This window comes from Scleropages formosus, chromosome 21 (genome assembly GCF_900964775.1).
Source record: "Scleropages formosus chromosome 21, fSclFor1.1, whole genome shotgun sequence".
In the NCBI taxonomy this organism is placed as follows: domain Eukaryota; kingdom Metazoa; phylum Chordata; class Actinopteri; order Osteoglossiformes; family Osteoglossidae; genus Scleropages; species Scleropages formosus.
Genome location: NC_041826.1, coordinates 739,484 through 758,784, shown reverse-complemented (window position 1 = coordinate 758,784; position 19,301 = coordinate 739,484). Strand labels below are relative to the sequence as shown.

Below are 19,301 nucleotides of genomic sequence, written 5' to 3'. Positions count from 1 at the left end.
CCTAAAATAGTACTGCCCCACCCCCGATTCACTTAGATACACCTACTATACAATATGCTGTTCTGCTTATCGGTATGAACTGAAAATATAGAAAATGCAACAGTAAAATTAAAATACACCTAGTTAAGGGCAAACAGCAGACAGTGAATGAATCACCTACCTGTAAAAGCAATTCTGGGTTAAGAAACTTTTTCTACTTCAGCTGTACATCCACACATGCTTCCAGAAGTTGGAATTTTGTATTTTTAAAACTCATGAGCCATGACAAAAATGCATAGAATTCAAAATTACCCTCAGACTCTGCTTTTAAAGGACGCTCATTCATTTTACAGCCGACAACAAAAAGAGCATTGCTGTTGGCTCAAGAGTAAATTCTGCAAGGTTTTTCGATGCACAAACTCAAGAGGACCACAAGAGCAGTGGCATCAAATGTGGCAAACCAGTGAGCAACAGCTACATTTCTGTGCCTGTCTGGACCATCTACTGCTCACACCTTCTCCAGCTGCATAGTCTGCACATGGCCTGTTAGATGTGATTAGAGACTAGCATAATCCCTGGAAGTCAAACTCAACATGTGGACTGACTGCAGGACAACAACAAACACATGCAGGTAGAATAGCAGGAAAGCCATGTCAGGATGCATTATTGGCAAAGAGCAGCACACAGACTTCAACGGTTATGATATATAAAACAAATGGACTGCATTTCTCAATGTATCAAACTTTATGCTGAGGAGTAGCTTGTGCCTTGGACTCACTTCAAGAGATGACACCTAAAATCATTATCTTAAATTAGCAAAAAAGTTTAAAATTCTACAGTAAGCTGTAAGAACTATGCCATCTTTGAGGCTGGAGGTTATGATATTAGATTGTCAGCTGTTAAATGTAACTCCTTTTCAGAAACAGATAAAGCAAACAGCTCACTTGGTGAGCTCCTACTTGTTTTAATTTAAAAATGATCCAGGTTTGAAAAAACCCTCACATGAAATGTACAATATTGCATTTAGAAAACAAGCAATACAAAAACATTTTATTTATCACACCAGAGCCAAAAAACAATTTTAACAAGTGAAAGGGAATAAGTAAAAAGCAACCATACACATACAGCAGCAACCAGCACAGAAACCCTGTCACTTGAGCAACACACAACAACAATGCTGGAGTGGCCTTGTCACCCAAGTACAACGATGCATGTGGTAGCCCTGTCATTTGGGACAGTGTGTCATAACATTGCATAAAGCAGCTCAGAGAATTGGCAGATTTGTTCTTAAATCAATTTCAAAACAATGTTTTCAAGTGAACGGGTAGAAATCAACAGCATAAGTATTACTTCTGAAAGGGCTGGGACTTCTCTGATCAGTAGTTCACACCAGAAATGCTTCATGTGATCATTGAAAAAGTAACACCTCTCATTATATGAAAGCTAATAAACATGAAAGAACATTAACACCGAACTACTGATTCATGTGTCCTTTAAAATAGCACCCAAGTTGTTTTCCCCCCCATCAACTGCTTACTACTCCTTTTGAAAGCAGAACTGGTTGTTCTCACAAGCATGCACTTCTGAGTCTGTTAGGAAGAAGATAAATGCAATAGAGAGAGAACATTAGTGTTGCTGTGGTATGAATGGAACAGCAGAAGATGCAAACCATGCAGCAGCCATGTTCACAAGACTGCCTCTTTACCCCCTGCAGTGATCACTACAGCCAAGTAAAGAAAGCACTCTAGTACTCCTATCCTCAAATCCATAATTGGGGGAGGATCAGCAAGTTTCCAGGAACAAGAGAAGAGGAAAAAAAAAAAAAAAAAAATACAGACTATGTGTGCATGTGTGTTTCTTACTCTCATACACACACACACACGCACAGGTGCATTAACACCCACAAAACAGAACAAAAAAACACAGTCACAAACCATGATTTTGATGATTTACAAAGCTTACTGTGCTGCAAACTTAAAATTTACCCGTTTCTTTAAGGATCATGAACTAAAGAAATAAAGGAACCGAAGAGTGCCTTACAGAACTGATGGTAGCGAAACATCACCCAAAAGACGCTTTATAACCCAGAGAGAGGGTGTCAGCTAATATGAACAAGTTTTCAGTCTTCCTTTGCTTTTTACTCAAACTCAAGCCATGTTAAACACAAGAGCATTCAGTACAGACAACTGCACTTCACAAAAATGAAAATATGCAAATATTGTTAAAAAAAATTGTCTTAGTTTAAAAAGACCTATCACTGCTTTGACTTGGTGGTACAGCATACCAGTGTGTAAGGGTTTAAGAAAGGAACATAAAGAAAAAACACGGCCCAGGTGAATCCAGGCCACACAGGTATACAATGACTGTACTGCGGGTCTGTGTGGTTTCTTCTCCAACCATTCTTGATTCCCTTTTTAAATGGAAAGATCTGAAACCTGACAGCAAAGAGAGGTTGATGGGCGCAGGTGGTCTTGATAGGTGACTGGAAGTGAATGTTGTGCTAGCGGCAGGCCATGTTACCACATGTCGTCGGCTGAAGTGGAATCCTTTGCAAAAAGAGGGTGGAAGAAGTTTAGAGCCTGTGCAAGCTGTACTCCTTATACAACCATGACTAACATCTAGGCAAACTGTCAGACACAAAGTTAAAAGTATTAGAGGTTTGTTGTGATTAGAATAAATATTTGGAACAATACAGCTTTAAAGTGTTTGAAAAAGCACCGATAATAAAGACAATGCTTTGAAACAAAATGTATACAAGCAGGATGCCAGTAATGAGCACTGAAGGTGTCAAAGGCTAGTCAAATTAGACAGAAACCCCTCTACTTACGTACATACGGGTTTACATAAATTCCCAGCATACGCATTATTTACAGATTGCGCTTACACAAAACATCTGAAATATGTTAAGTGCAAGTCAGGTTAGCCAGACAAGGCAGGAAGCTGCACCTTCCTAGTTCCAGCATGTTTTGAGCCATGAATCCATCTCCTTATGTTAGTATAGTGCTTTTCTTGCATTTTTACTCATTTCATTATTCAGGGTTTGTACAGATTTTTAAGAGTGAAATTGAAGCACTTTTCAAGTACTTTAAAGTTCCCAAAATCCATTATTCAAGCACTAGCATTGAATTCCCTGATGCAATATTACTTAAACTGACAAAAGCCAACCTTGGTGAGTTTAAACAGCACCCCTTTAACTCAAAGTATCAAGCTACAAGACTGGAATCCTCAATATGAATACAACCAATGATTATATTTAGTTCATATTTTGCATAGTTATTAAATTTTGGTTGTATTTTTGTACATTTGTTGTCAACTGTAGGTTAGGTGAGTTTGAAGGGGGTTGGGACAAAATGCAAACCCAATTTCCATAGTATGATTTAAAAATATAGCAATAAATAAACCCAAAATCATTTTACCTGACTCCTTATTGATTTGCACTGAAATTAAATACATTTTGTACATTTTTCCTTATCATACTAAACAAGACAAAACACCACTTTGTAATGTTATTGCAAACATTTTTAAAACAAACAGGAACAAAGAAGAATGCACATTTAACTGCTCAAACCTAAAACAGTCCTGTAAGTAGGTCCAACCCTAGATTACAGTTCATGGAAGCACTTTCAACTCCTTTAGGTTCTCATCTACTTGACACGCCACACTTTCAAAAGCCTGCTCTTTTTCTTTAGCAGCTCTTCGAAGTCCGTTCGTTTTTTAAATCAAGCGAGTTTCCCACGTTTCTCTGCCTTCTTTGCATTATGATCAGCAGAGGTGTAGAGAACCTGAATATCCCCAGTTATCCTCTTTTTCTTTGCTTTTAGTTCTGTAATCTCCTCCATCAGTCCAAAGTAATTCATTTAGGCATATGAATTATTTTTTTATTTTTATTTTTTAACAAAGTACGTATTAATTAAACATTTCTTTTTTTCTGCATTACATGGCATGGTCCCTTGCTACTGAAACTGCTACTTTGCATGTGTACTTTATCATTTAACCACCAAATGGCAGTAAAGAGAACCATCTAGAAAAGTTCTAAGCAGTGAACCAAACTAACATTAATTAATTGCATATCTTAGTTTTGAAAGCACTAATGTTCTGAATCTGAATGTTGTTACCTCTGTCACACACACACTAGGGTGACAACTACAATAGAGCTCTACAGTATAGCAAAACAACCAATGAGCCCAGAGCTAATTTACTACCTCACACTTTTGAATTCTGTGACTAAATTTTCACTTATAAAAGCATTTATACAATTACATATTGGTTGCATATGAAAGAATTCCATCCTTTTAAATAAAATCATTCAAAGGTTCAATGGAATATTTATCTCTCCGTAGCCTTTGAATGGCTGGTGAGGGCTTATTCTCCTATAGCGCACACGTCAATGTTTGTCTTTCATACGGAAAAGTATGTCTTTCTGTCTGTTGTTCCTCTACGTTTACCACCTGGAAATTTGTATTTATCATTCTCTAGCCAGTTAACATTAAAATGACAGCGAGGCATGTTAATAGAGGATGCGCGCGCCACGCGAATAGAGGTGTCAATAAATCGAGTGACACGTGACGAGCGTTCCCCTCCCCGGACGCGCCGCAACAGAGAACGCCGCCTCATGAAATTAAACAAAATAAAACAAAACATAATGACTGGCTGGCAGTTTGTTACATTTTTAATTACATCTGACATTCTGTACAAAAATCAAGCATTTTCAAGGGCATATTCAAAATTCAAGCACATTTCAAACCTTGAAATCACCCCAATTAAAATCAAGCATTTTCCAAACTTTCAAGGCTCTGTACGAACCCCGATTATTCACAATGCCAGGTGGTAAACGTGCACTTGAAGGAGTCACTTACTGCTGAATCTCTGTCCACATTTAAAAAGCATCTTTAAACTCACCTCTTCCTGACTTACTTCGACGATGATCTAAGTTCATGTAACGTGTAAATTTTCATGCACTAGTATAATTTTGAGATCATGCCCATTAAACAATTTATAAACTTTCACGCAACTACTGACGTACTGTACGTAAATGTTTATATATATATATATATATATATATATATATATATATATATATATATATTTTTAAATACTAGGAGGAAGGAATCGTCGATATTTGGATAAATTTTACATCCACTTGTAATGTACATCGATTTAAGAAACTAACTGCACTTAATCACATGTCTGCATCTAAATGTCTCTGCTAATATGCACACATTGTGTTTTCTATCATGATATGCACGTGGCTGGAGAAAGCGTCTGCTAAATAAACATGTAAATGTAAGGAAAATGAAAACCGTCTCACAAGCATACAGCAATCGATTTGGAGATGAAAATAAGGAAGTATGAAGGCGGACAAAGTATCATTTGTAGCACAGGAACTAGGTTAAGTCGTATCAACTGTGGATACGATAGTGAAGGATGCAGCAGGTTAAAAAAAAAAAACAGGAACACATGAAAGGAACAGCTAGCATGAAAACAACGAAGAAAACGTGAAGGTGCAATAACAGATGGAAAAATTAATGTTATGTTGAATGATTGGGGGGAATCTGACATGTAACTTTAGATTTATATATGGTATTGAAGAAAGGTTTATTTACATAAATTGAGGGGCGTCTGTATTTGGCAACAAAAATCATAAATATGATATTACCATTTCTTACAGATATGTACTCCTTCACCGGCACTATTAATTCATTTAGAACCATAGTGTGTCATACTACTTACACAAGGATGAGCTCTGCTCTCATGGGGTAATTAAAATATTTCAGCAGATAGTTCACACTTCTGTTCTGGTCAACCTCATGTATATGGCATATTTTGTTCAAAGTGAATTTGCAGCAAAATTGGCCTTGATTAAATTATTTAACTGCATAACTAGATACTGTATATACTGGCAGAGTTGTCAACTGTGATTTCAGTGGTTTACAAAACTTTTAGAAAAGATTACAAATATTACATTATTTTTGTTCTGTTTGTTGCAGATAGGATTTTGGAAACCATCCAGCACACCATGCCTGAGCATCATTTTCGGCTTTTCAACTACACTTACATTTATTTATTTAGGAGATGCTTTCCTCCAAAGTGACTTCCCATGAACTTTATGTAATGTTATCAGTCCACACACCTTATTCACCAAGGTGACTTACACTACTAGATGCACTACTTACAATGGGTCACTTATCCATACATCACTGGAACACACTCTCTGTGTCACTCACACACATTTATTCATTTAGTAGACTCTTTTCTCCAAAGCAACGTACATCTCATAAAAAATACAATCTGTGCATTACATTAGGAGAGAGAGAGAGTTGCAGATGTGTGATTCTTAAGGACAGTAAGTTTGTCTCTTTCCACCAAATCCACCAAAGTTCATCACATGAGTAGCTGTATAAAACTCAGAACATTGACAATTTCTGATCATCTTCTTAGTAATTTTTTTTGGGATACACAAACATTTATGTACAAACTACAGACATGCGTCACTTAACGATGGAGATGCGCTCTCAAAAATGTTTCATTAAGGAATTTCATCGTGTGATCATAGAGTGCACTTATACAAACCTAGATGGTATAGCCTCGATGCAGTCAGGAGACACGGTAAAGATAATTTATGATGCTACTGCCAGCAGAACACAGCATACTGTTTCACAGTATGCTTTTTTTATTCTAGTGTACTCTTTCTACTTATAAAAATAAAAAGTACAGTATAGTAAATACATAAAACAGTAACATGGGTATTTATCATTATCAAGTATTATGTACTCGTAAATATAAGTGCTATACTTCTACATTATATGGCAGCACAGTGTGTGTTTACAACAGCAACATCACGAGCAGGTAGCGCTACGACATTACGAAGGGTACGACGTCAGTAGTTGGTAAGAATTTTTCAGTTCCATTATAATCTTTTGGGACTACTGTTGTATATGCAGTCAGTCATTAAGCAGCGCATGACTGTATTAGGCAAACAACAAAGTTTCTTTGATGTACAAAGAAAAATAGGCAACATAGCAACCACCAAAATCTGGGCAAAATCTCCAAAGAAAAATTTAAAAATGGAAACTCAGGGAAACCCATGTGAGCTTACCAATTGAAATGGCTTAATATTGAAAAATGAAATATAATCTTAATATACTTCAATGTTTGCAGACAGTGGCCAGAAACAGATGAACACTGATCATACTAATGTGATGAAGCAAGAAATGCAGCATTTTACTGTATTCAAACATACAATTGAAACTTGAACTTTTAAAAGTATTCTAATACATTTACCATGGCTACAGCCAAGAGTTTCACAGAATTTAGCACAAAAAGTCATATTTATCATTAAACTTTTGTTGATTGTGACTTACTGACAGAAGTGACTGCAAACAAATCAAGTTATGAATAGACTTTTGGGCCTAACTGTATATGTGAGGTGAAGACAGCAGCACAAAAACTGTAAAATATTTCTGTTGAGTTAGAAGTTTTCCAGCTGTCCTGAGGACCCACTGTACAATTAGTAAATGAAAAGAGGAATATATTTTTTTCCAGGCAAAAAAAATAAAAATATCAACCATTTTATGCAGGCAATAAAATAACATTTTGTTTGGATGAGTGACTGCAGTTCTGTGTCTTCCACCATTTAATTCAAACTGGGAGCACCCATAATCTGAATCCCACTTACTGCTCTAGCACCCACCCTTGAGCAAGGTACTTCCTCAGAATTGCTGCAATAAAAATTACCCAGCTGCGTGACATGGGTAAATAACTGTAGGTAGTTTAATACTAACACTTTGGAGAAAAGAGTCAGCTGAATGAATAATCCTAAATGGAATCTTTCACAAAAAAACTAGTAGACTTAAAAAGCAGTTTGAAAACATAAGACCTATGACAAAACAATATTTAAGCAAAAAAAACTTCATCCCAACAGTGTTTTGTTTAAAGACAATTAGTGAGAGGAGAAAGCAGTAATAAGACAGCATTGTCTTGTTTACTACTTACAAATAGGCAAAGCCTTATAAGACAGCTGCACTAAAGAAGCAATACTCACAGGATCTTCACTCCGGTATGGGTTCAGCCTGTTGTATACTGCCTCAACGATACTCCGTCTACAGAATAACACGGACAGCTATAAACCACTCAGTTTGGTTTTTAATAACTGAAGTACACATTTCACTTCTAAACAGTGGAAAAATGTATTTCAAAATAAAGTGGATTCTGGAGACAAATCTGCTGTTAAAATTAATACGCTTAAATTTTAGCAGTCTCTAAGAGCCATGACTGAGGGCTGCATGATAGCCACTTTGCATTAAGGAGATGAGATATCCTGCAGAAATCCTGGAGAAGGATAAGCAAAATGTCAGACTAGAGCATAGTTACCATTTTCTGCATAGGAAATCGTTCTTTAAACACCAAGATGCATGACAGTACCATTTTTAACTATGCATGTAGCTACTCATTAAACCCATTTGTGTAGGGGTTAACAGAAAAACAAGCACTGCAAGTTATTCTGCTGCAGCTGATATACAGTAGGCAGAGTTCTGATTTGTCTTTTGCTTCAAAGTTTGAAGCAATTTATATATTTAACAGAAGAAAAAGGGAAAAAATCTGTATACCTCTAATCACAGTACACCAATGTGCAAACAAGTTGTGACCTCATATTTGCACCTAAGCCTTACCAACCACTTCTTTCTCCGAGAACATTTAAGTAGACATGATGGAAAGCAGGCTAGGAAACTGTGGAGCCGAATGATTTTATTTACTGCTTGCCTCTCCATATTTTATCCAATTGAAAGCATAATGCAGATGCCTGCTCAAGCACTGTAATGATGAGTGAAGCTTTGTAAGAAACTATCATGAAAGATATACCTTTTCCCCCATGTTCAACTCTCACATTGACCTGAAGGCTTGGGGGACACTCACTTGCTAGCCAGCTCTCCTCCTGGCGGAAGGTTGGGGATGCTCTCTGTGGCTAAAGTGCGCATCACGTGGACCAAATCTGGCACGCCCTCCTCCCTTTGCTTCTGAATAATTTCTGGGAAACAAAAGCACACTGTAGTAAAGTTTTGAGGAGAAGCATAGAATTAACTGCATCATTTCCATTACACAGAGAACTTAATAAAAGGTTTGAAATAGTCAAATTACTTAAAATTACAAATGCGCATTTAAAAGTGCACAAGAAACATACAACACAACCGAGTCAGATTGCAGTTAAAACTGAATACAACATTGCATGGCAGGAAACTCAAGATATGGTGTTGAACTGCAGGGGACACTTTTGTTCAGTACCTCCAATGCACCTAAAATGGTCTGCTAAAGCTGCAAAATGTACATACTGAAACAGAACAATCATTCCAGTGATTAAATAGAAGGAATAAGGTGAAAGGACTGCTCTGCAGGGTTAAATGCCATTTTAATTTAACTAGCTCCGAGACTGTAAAACCAGAATTCAGCGTGCAGCCACTCCTATTTACCTTAGCACTGTCCTACATGACTAATGACTTCAGATTACAAAATGTACTGGGGACTTTGGTTGTGTTCAATTCCACGTAACTAGTTTAGTCCTTGTCCATATCACAAGAGCATTCAACTGTTAAGAATTCCAATAGTAGAGGGGTCATATATCAAAAGATGTAAATTAAAACAGGTTGATAAAGTATATGAAGCTGGGTAATAAGAGTGAAATTATGTGCTCTGTCTCAATTGCTGTTTTTTAACCACAGTTTACCCTTAAAAAAAAGCCTAAAACAACTAAAGAAGAGGAATCCCTTAAGCCCTGCCTGCTGAAAGTGGAATTTGTACAGCACTGCAGATACATACCAGCCCATTCCTTAAAAAGAGTTTAAAAAAAAAAAAAAAAAAAAGCATAATTGAGAAGACCCACTGCAAAAAAGAAAACCCCAATGAAACTAAAACATTTAACTAAAGCCACCTGAATTCCATAGTAGTCTTTTTTTTGGTATTCCAGTAGGAATTTTAGATTTTGAAGATATAAATAATATAGGTAATGGAAACTCACACAGACTTTTGGATTTGTGCTGAGGACTCTTATACACAGTTCTTCTGCTCAGATTCTAGTCTACATGAGCAGGCTTTACATTAGGGGGAAATGGGAGAAAATGAAAGGTGGGAGGATTCAAAACATTTCAGGCTGAGATAAGGACTGGAGTACAGATGGCTGGGACCTGAATTCTATAATCAGTTGTACCGCCTTTAATGACAAAGAGAGGAGGAAAATACTAGTTCTCTATTCTATGTTTTGTTTTCATGTAGTATTCCCCATTTTAACACTGACAAATCTGTTATAAAATTGACACATTTAAAACTACTACAGGGAACAAGTCTGCTTTGTTGATAACAGTGAATAGAAACAATTATACTTGTAAAACCACACTACCTATAAAACAGAAGTTGTGTGCATCAAACTATGTGCAATTTGCAGATTACAGCAAGATACAAGGAAAACTGCATGCCCCCCACATGTGCTTTTTGTTAATGACTACTACTGACATACACACGGTAACTGGAGGTTAGAGGCATACATCACAGCAATTACTTGTAATCATCCTTCAGGAGAACTCTAGAAATAGTTTCTAGATTTTGAGCCGTTATCAGTGCCAGATTCTATAAAATTTACATTAACATTTATTCACTTAGCAGACGCTTTTGTCCAAAGTGACTTACAACAGATACTATGCAGTGTTACTAACCCACACACCTTATACACTAAGGTGACTACACTGCTAGATACACTACTTACACTGGGTCACTCATCCATACATCGGTGAAACACACTCTGCCTGTGACACACACACTATGGGGGAAGCTGAACAGCATGTCTTGGACTGTGGGAAGAAAGCGGAGCACCCGGAGGAAACCCATGCAGACACGGGGAAAACATGCAAACTCTACACAGACTGAGCGGGGATCGAATCCACGTTCTCTCACACCATCTAGGCGCTGCGCTACTCGCTGTGCCAAATTAACCAAATTAAAGGGCAAATGCAAAACTTTATTGTAGGAAACTTAATTTATTAGTCTATTACATGCTTCACCTTCTACTTTGCTTTCCAAATACTTATCCAGCTCCGCCTCCTTCTTCACAGCTTCTGGAGAGATCTTGGGTGCACCAGAGAAGCAGATCAGCACCACACTCATGTTATCCCGGCTTCCCTGTTCCAGAAGAGGAGGGGATATGGCTCTGTCAGGTCCGCTTTCTGTGGCTGCATCCCTTGTTACAGCACCAGGGAACACACAAGGACTTTTCTTGTAACAATCAATCAAAATTTCTATAAAGAGACCTGGGTATTGCCGGTCACAAAAATAACTTAGCATTTTAGGGTTCAAGGAATGCGCTACCACTTTTTTTACTGCAGTTAAAGAAAAACACAATCTCAAAAGGAGATTAAATAGGTATTCTCTTAAGGGGTTCTCGGCAAATTTAATACATACTAACTTTGGGGGAATATTTCAGTACAATGATTCCCCCCCCAGGTCAGAACAAACCAAACAAAATCTAAACCAAGTTTATCTTCACTATTCCACCTTTTACAAACCTAATAACTTCAAAACACAAGCAATTTATTCACTCCAAAGTACAAATATCAAACAATTTCCTTAGTGAAACATTCACAAGCTCACCATACCTTATACAAACAGGTGTCAACAATCTCATTGCAGACTTTCTCCAGGTCTTGTGTCACTTCTAGTCTGGACCTGACAAAATCGCAGAGTTCTTCATTGGCCATAACATCCCAGATTCCATCGCAGGCCAAGACGATGAACTCATCATCTAGCTCCGATCTCTCAATCTCATACACTTCAGGCTCAGGTGAAACCAGCTGCTCCGTGGGGCCCTTCCCATGCACACATTTGTAGTCAAAGTCACCCAAAGCTCTGGAAACTGCGAGGGAGCCATTGACACGCTGGATCATAACAGAACCTCCTGCGTTCTGGATGCGCTCCTTCTCCAGTGGGTTGCTAGGCTTGTGGTCCTGTGTGAAAAAGTGCACTTTGCCACCGCGACTCAGTAAGCCCCGGGAGTCTCCACAATTAATAAAGTAGATGTGCCTTGGGGAGACCATGACACCGACAGCAGTGGAACCACTGCGGTCTGCACCATGCTTCTTCTCTGAGATGGCCCGCATGTGCTCATCAATCTGCAGGAAACCTGTACGGATGCCACTCTTCACACTCTCAACTGAGGGCTCTTGGTTGCCTCCCCGGAAGTCTGGGTTACTAGTGATGTGCTCAAGCAGGTGCTCGCAGCAGTACTTAGCAACCTGTGAGCCGGCATGACCATCATAGACGGCGAAGAAAGACCAGGCATCAAGCCCATGGGGAAGACCGATGACTGCTGTATGTGCATCCTCCATCTCCACCCGCCACCCCTGCATGCTGCTCAAACCATAGCACAGGCCATTGCCCTCTCCATGTGCATTGTGTTTCTCCATCTTTGGCTTGTCCAAAAATGCTCCCATTTTCCACTTTGTCTATTCTACAAACCAAGAACCCAAGAAACAGGCAATCAAATAAGTGACTTTTAACATCTTATATAAATAGCTGATGTTTTTACCCAGAGCCTAAGTATCTGACCTATTTATACATTATTTTTATTATTTATATTTTATGTTTTAGTACTTGTACAATTCAAGGAAAGTACCTTGCTCAAGAGTACTGCAGCACAGGTGCAATTCAAAATTTGGCCTTTCAGATCACAGAGCCACATCCCAAATGGAATAATAATGGACAACAGCAATGCTTGGAAAAAGAGAGAAACTATATTTATGAACGTAGTTACTCAAGGAGCCACTATTTTATTACGTTAAGCATGCAGACTATACTAAATGAAATCACATTTTTCATGTTCCTAACACTTGTTAACATTTATTAACATTTATTAATTTAGCAGGGGGCACACTGGCACAGTGGGTTTGGCCGGGTCCCGCTCTCTGGTAGGCCTGGGGTTCGAGCCCTGCTTGGGGTGCCTTGCAACAGATTGGCATCCCGTCCTGGATGTATTCCCCCCCCCCTCCAGCCTTGCGCCCTGTGTTACCGGATGGGATTAGACTCCAGTTCGCCGCGACCCTGCTTGGGACAAGCGGTTTTAGTTTTTGTGTGTGTGTGTGTGTGTGTGTGTTAGTTTTCTCCAAAGCAAACAAGCATTTCAACAGGAATGTGTTAACACAATTACACGCCAATTTACCCAATGTTTTCCTCCAAATCAATGACTTACACATTTATACAAGTACAAATTTTACTTCATCAAGGGTACTAGAGCAGGAAATGAAATTCAAACCCAAACATGGCCAAAATTACCACCTACCACCTGCTGAGTAGGACAACCAGCAAACAAACAGTCAAAGACATGTTTACACAATGTCAAGAAAAGAAAATATCAAATTTATACAAATTAAGAACGCTCTAAGTACCAAAGAGCTTTGATTAAAAAAAGGAAACCAGGAAACAACGAATGACAAAATTTAGTTTTCAATTATGTCTGTGCAATATCATGACAGGAATGTCAGGAGTATGAAACTAAGTGGGACTTCCTGGGTATGCTTAGCTACCTAGCAGCATTAGCATTACTGCACCCATAATTTTAACCTGAGGGCCCGGATAGTTGGACCAAGTACCGTTTACGCGACACACTCGTACGGTACTACATACAGTTTAATTTATAAATTACCGTGACTTCTCTACGCTAAAATTCTGATACTCATACCAGTGTGATAATACAGTGTTCAAAAACGGAAGGCAGGCCGCCCATCCATCCCTCACGCCACGGCCTGTTTTTGTTTCAACCTTAGACTAGTCTTAGCTAGCAAACAAAGTGGCTAACCGTAACGTCATCCGGCATTGTAGACTGCAGTCTAAGAGTTTAATCACTTACCAAATCCGAAACGAGAACTGCGCAACAAAAGTTTAAATTTAAAAAAAAAAAAAAAAAAAAAAACCAAAAAGAAGGTAGCAGCTGCAGTACAGAATAGCACCGGTGCGGTGGGACCAGACGCCAAACTGCTTGGCGTGAGGGACACGAACCACCTTCAGTTAGATCACATTGAAAAAGAGCTAGGCCCTCCGTTATAACTGAGCCCTAAATACATTACTTCATCCTGTAGACGACGAAAAAAATGTTTCGAAAGGTCATCAGCGTTGTGCTTTGGTTTTGAACCAGTGTGTTTGGGAGTTTTTTTTTTTTTTTTTTTTTTTTTTTTTTTTTTAAAAAAAGCCCCAACCTCCCCCGCGAGACAACCCACACCGTAACGGCAGCCAGGAAACCCGGATGTACACACTGCAGTTGCGGGTCTGAAAGAATGACGTCATCAATCATTCAAGCCGTATAAAATACTGTAGCTGTGAAGGGTAAAGCAGATTGTATTAGGCCAAAAAAAAACAACAACAACAAAAAGTCTGAGCAGTACCGTTTCTGGACGGAGTTATTCGCTATCACTACAGGAAAGCAGCTTAGGTCTATTCGAACCCACACTGCTAGGTACAGGAACAGCTTTGTAAGAGCATTTTACATTCAATCATGACTTATCTTATGACATGTGCAACTTCTGAAAATAGAATTTGGACTGACTCCTCCAACTTACAAGCACATCGGCACATCACTTGATTGTCACTTTAAAGTATTCTGGCTATTTATTGCTATTCTTACTGGCATTATTTGTTGTTTTTGTTCTTAGTGCAGTACCTTGTTTTTGTCATAGTTTGTGGAGAAGCACTCAAGCAAGAATTTCATAGTACTTTGTACACAGTACTTGTGAAAATAAACCTGAACTTGCTTTTAAAAATGTGGGCACAGCCACATTGCATTGCAGTACTTTCACAATAGTAATAACTACTTAATTAAAATTAGGATTTTAATAATGAAACATCACACACACGCACATTGTCTGAAGCCGCTTGTCCCACATGGGGTCGTGGAGCCTAGCCCAGCAACACAGGGTGTAGGGCTTGAGGGGGAGGGGGCACACCCAAGGACGGGACGCCAGTCCATTGCAAGGCACCCCAAGTGGGACTTGAACCCCAAACCCACCAGGGAGCAGGACCCAGTCAAAACCCACTGCACCCCCCCTGCAATGAAACATCTAATTTTGCAGAAGCATGCCACTACTATTTATACAGTTTTGGCACATTTTTCTCCAAAGTCATGAACAACTCAGTACACAACTGTCAAAATGTATCATGATTTCCCTTTGTATTGTAATTGTGTTGAGGGGGGCTGATGTAAATTAATGTGAATAGTTGATGTTAGTGTCCATGCCTGTACTGTACATAGTCCTCTGTGTCTTCCTGGGGTTGTGTTCTGATTGGTTGTCCCATTGCTGATGCTCTATTTGTCACTGGGAATCTGGGGGGGGGTCTGATGAACAGCCCCTAAACATTGTGGGGAATGGAGAGGCTCAGAGTCACCTAGGGAAATCCTCAAGCATTCAAGGGACTTTCTTGTACTGTTGTACCTTTCTCAAGGTTGCTACTGAGGAAATGCACACATTCAATGAACAGCACCCATTCACCTTTTGGGGTGGCACGGTGGCAGAGTGAGTGGTGGTGCAGTCTCATAGTGCCTGGGTAGTGTGAGAGGATGTGGGTTTGATCCCTGCTTAGTCTGTGTGGAGTGTACATGTTCTCCCTCTGTCTGCGTGGGTTTTCTCCCACAGTCCAAAAACATGCTGTTCAGGTTCACCTGTAGTGTGTGAGTGATAGAGAGATGTGTGTTCCACTGCTGTATGGATGAGTGACCCATTGTAAGTAGTTTATCCAGCAGGGTAAGTTTTACCTGCATTAAAAAAAAATTTACCTAACCAGTAATTGCTTGTAATTGTCCAGTGTTCTCCTCCGTGAACCACCACCTTACCGTGGTGGAGGGGTTTGAGTGCCTGAATGAGTCCAGGAGCTATGTTGTCTGGGGCTACATGCCCCTGGTAGGGTCTCCCATGGCAGACAGGTCCTGGATGACAGACGAGACAAAGCGCGGTTCAAAAACCCCTTATGACGAAAAAATCAAGGCTTTCGTTTACCCCGCCCGGTATGGGGTCACCGGGGCCCCACCCTGGAGCCAGGCCTGGGGGGGGGGCTCGCATGCGAGCGCCTGGTGGCCAGGTCTATGCCCACGGGTCCTGGCCGGGCTCAGCCCGAAGCCATGACGTGGAGCCGCTCTTCGGTGGGCTCACCACCTGCCGGAGAAACCGTAAGGGGCCGGTGCATTGTGATTTGGGCGGTGGTCGGGGCCGAGTGCCCGGCCGACCCAAACCTCGGGCGCCAACTCTGGTTTTTGGGACTTGGAATGTCACCTCACTGGCGGGGAAGGAGCCTGAGCTGGTGCGGGAAGTCGAGAGATACCGTCTAGATATAGTCGGGCTCACTTCCACTCACAGCTTGGGTTCTGGAACCACTCTCCTCGATCGGGGGTGGACTCTCCACTATTCTGGCGTTGCCCAAGGTGAGAGGCGGCGGGCTGGTGTGGGCTTATTAATAGCCCCCCAGTTCAGCCGCCATGTGTTGGAGTCTACCCCGGTGAATGAGAGGGTCGTCTCCCTACGCCTTCGGGTCAGGGAACGGTCTCTCACTGTCGTTTGTGCTTATGCGCCTAGTGGCAGTGTAGAGTACCCGGCCTTTTTAGAGTCCCTGGGAGGCGTGCTGGAAAGCGCTCCCACTGGGGACTCTGTCGTTCTACTGGGGGACTTGAACGCCCACGTGGGCAGCGACAGTGATACCTGGAGGGGCGTGATTGGGAGGAACGGCCTCCCTGATCTGAACCCGAGCGGTGAGTTGTTATTGGATTTCTGTGCTAGTCGCGGTTTATCCATAACGAACACCATGTTCATGCATAAGGGTGTCCATCAGTGCACTTGGCACCAGGACACCCTAGGTCGGAGGTCGATGATCGACTTTGTAGTCGTTTCTTCTGACCTTCGGCCATATGTCTTGGACACTCGGGTGAAGAGAGGGGCTGAGCTGTCAACTGATCACCACCTGGTGGTGAGTTGGATTCGATGGCAGGGGAAAAAGCTGGACAGACCTGGCAGGCCCAAACGCATAGTAAGGGTCTGTTGGGAACGTTTGGCGGAGGCCCCTGTCAGAGAGGTCTTCAACTCCCACCTCCGACAGAGCTTCAACCAGGTCCCGAGGGAGGTGGGGGACATCGAGTCTGAATGGACTATGTTCCGCGCCTCCATTGTCGGGGCGGCGGTTCGGAGCTGCGGCCATAAGGTCTCCGGCGCCTGTCGCGGCGGCAATCCCCGAACACGGTGGTGGACACCGGAAGTAAGGGATGCCGTCAAGCTGAAGAAGGAGTTCTATCGGGCCTGGCTGGCTCATGGGACTCCTGAAGCAGCTGACGGGTACCGATGGGCCAAACGGAGCTCTGGCAGTCGCCGCGGCAAAAACTCGGCCTGGGAGGAGTTCAGTGAGGCCATGGAGGAAGACTTTCGGTCGGCCTCAAAGAGATTCTGGCAAACCGTCCGGCGACTCAGAGGGGGGAAGCGGTGTTCCGCGAACACTGTTTACAGTGGAAGTGGTGCGCTGCTGACCTCAGCTGAGGATGTCCTCGGGCGGTGGAAGGAGTACTTTGAGGATCTCCTCAATCCCTCCGACACGCCTTCCGTAGAGGAAGCTGAGGCTGGGGACTTGGAGGGGGACTCGTCCATTACCCTGGCTGAAGTTGCTGAGGTAGTCAAAAAACTCCTCGGTGGCAAGGCTCCGGGGGTGGATGAGATCCGCCCCGAGTTTCTCAAGTCTCTGGATGTTGTGCGGCTGTCTTGGCTGACACGCCTCTGCAGCATCGCGTGGAGTTCGGGAACGGTGCCTCTGGACTGGCAGACCGGGGTGGTGGTCCCTCTTTTTAAGAAGGGGGACCGGAGATTGTGTTCCAACTACAGGGGGATCACACTCCTTAGCCTCCCTGGGAAAGTCTATGCTGGGGTACTGGAAAGGAGAATCCGACCGATAGTCGAACCTCGGATTCAGGAGGAGCAATGCGGTTTTCGCCCTGGCTGTGGAACACTGGACCAGCTCTATACCCTCACTAGGGTGTTGGAGGGTTCGTGGGAGTTTGCCCAACCAGTCCATATGTGTTTTGTGGACCTGGAGAAGGCATTCGACCATGTCCCTCGTGGCATCCTGTGGGGGGTACTTCGGGATTATGGGGTTCGGGGCTCGTTGCTACGGGCTGTTCGTTCCCTGTATGACCGGAGTAGGAGCTTGGTTCACATTGCCGGCAGTAAGTCAGACCTGTTCCCGGTGCATGTTGGACTCCGCCAGGGCTGCCCTTTGTCACCGATTCTGTTCATTATCTTTATGGACAGAATTTCTAGGCGCAGTCAGGGAACGGAGGGTGTCTGTTTTGGTAGCCGCGAGATCTCGTCTCTGCTTTTTGCGGACGATGTGGTCCTGTTGGCTTCATCAAGTCAAGACTTGCAGCGTGCACTGGGGAGGTTTGCAGCCGAGTGCGAAGCGGCGGGGATGAGAATCAGCACCTCCAAATCCGAGGCCATGGTTCTCAGTCGGAAAAAGGTGGATTGCCCCCTCCGGGTTAGGGGGGAGTTGCTCCCTCAAGTGGAGGAGTTTAAGTATCTCGGGGTCTTGTTCACGAGTGAGGGAAAAATGGAGCGGCAGGTTGACAGACGGATCGGTGCGGCGTCCGCAGTAATGCGGTCATTGTACCGGTCTGTTGTGGTGAAGAGGGAGCTGAGTCGTAAGGCGAAGCTCTCAATTTACCGGTCGATCTACGTTCCTACCCTCACCTATGGTCATGAACTCTGGATCATGACCGAAAGAATGAGATCGCGGATACAAGCGGCAGAAATGAGTTTCCTCCGCAGAGTGGCTGGGCGCACCCTTAGGGATAGGGTGAGGAGCTCAGTCACCCGGGAGGAGCTCGGAGTAGAGCCGCTGCTCCTCCGCATCGAGAGGAGCCAGTTGAGGTGGCTCGGGCATCTGTTCCGGATGCCTCCTGGACGCCTCCCTGGGGAGGTGTTCGGGGCTTGTCCCACTGGGAGGAGGCCTCGGGGCAGACCCAGGACACGTTGGAGAGACTGTGTCTCCCGGCTGGCCTGGGAACGCCTTGGGGTTCCCCCAGAGGAACTGGAGGAGGTGTGCGGGGAGGGGGAAGTCTGGAGGACTCTGCTCGGACTGCTGCCCCCGCGACCCGGCCCCGGATAAGCGGAGGAAGATGGATGGATGGATGGATGGATGTCCAGTGTTGTGTTACTTAAAACTAAGTGAAAATATTAATCCGAAGAAATAAAGAAAATGATTCATGTCATTACATTGAGTAGTGATAGTGCAACTGTTTAAGATTTGCCTTTAATTAAAAGTATTTA

The 19,301-nt window shown here is 42.4% G+C and overlaps 1 protein-coding gene across 3 annotated transcripts; it reads right to left on the bottom strand.

The window, feature by feature from the left end:
* Nucleotides 1-1,846: 1,846 nt before the first annotated feature.
* On the bottom strand, nucleotides 1,847-14,240 carry LOC108941968 (protein phosphatase 1A-like). 3 transcript variants are annotated; one of them, XM_018764934.2, is made up of 8 exons: nucleotides 13,862-14,240; nucleotides 12,632-12,729; nucleotides 11,616-12,466; nucleotides 11,025-11,142; nucleotides 8,893-9,004; nucleotides 8,021-8,078; nucleotides 2,500-2,525; nucleotides 1,847-2,414 (listed from the first exon to the last, which is right to left on the bottom strand). In XM_018764934.2, exons 3-8 carry the CDS (start codon nucleotides 12,447-12,449, stop codon nucleotides 2,234-2,236), a joined length of 1,329 nt encoding a protein of 442 aa, XP_018620450.1. In that variant the 5' UTR covers nucleotides 12,450-12,466; nucleotides 12,632-12,729; nucleotides 13,862-14,240; the 3' UTR covers nucleotides 1,847-2,233. The 3 variants fall into 3 exon arrangements, with proteins under 3 accessions (XP_018620450.1, XP_018620449.1, XP_018620451.1); XM_018764933.2 differs by lacking the exon at nucleotides 12,632-12,729; XM_018764935.2 differs by lacking the exons at nucleotides 1,847-2,414; nucleotides 2,500-2,525; nucleotides 8,021-8,078; nucleotides 12,632-12,729 and having other exon boundaries at nucleotides 8,889-9,004.
* Nucleotides 14,241-19,301: the final 5,061 nt, after the last annotated feature.

What these genes read in the sequence shown, in the direction of transcription:
- LOC108941968 (XM_018764934.2), bottom strand. Translation starts at nt 12,449, where the DNA reads ATGGGAGCATTTTTGGACAAGCCAAAGATGGAGAAACACAATGCACAT. An exon ending in TTTGGAAAGCAAAGTAGAAG is followed by an intron (nt 9,005 to 11,024) that starts GTGAAGCATGTA and finishes TTTGTTTCCCAG; the next exon opens with AAATTATTCAGAAGCAAAGG. An exon ending in ACTTCAGCCGACGACATGTG is followed by an intron (nt 2,415 to 2,499) that starts GTAACATGGCCT and finishes CTTTGCTGTCAG; the next exon opens with GTTTCAGATCTTTCCATTTA.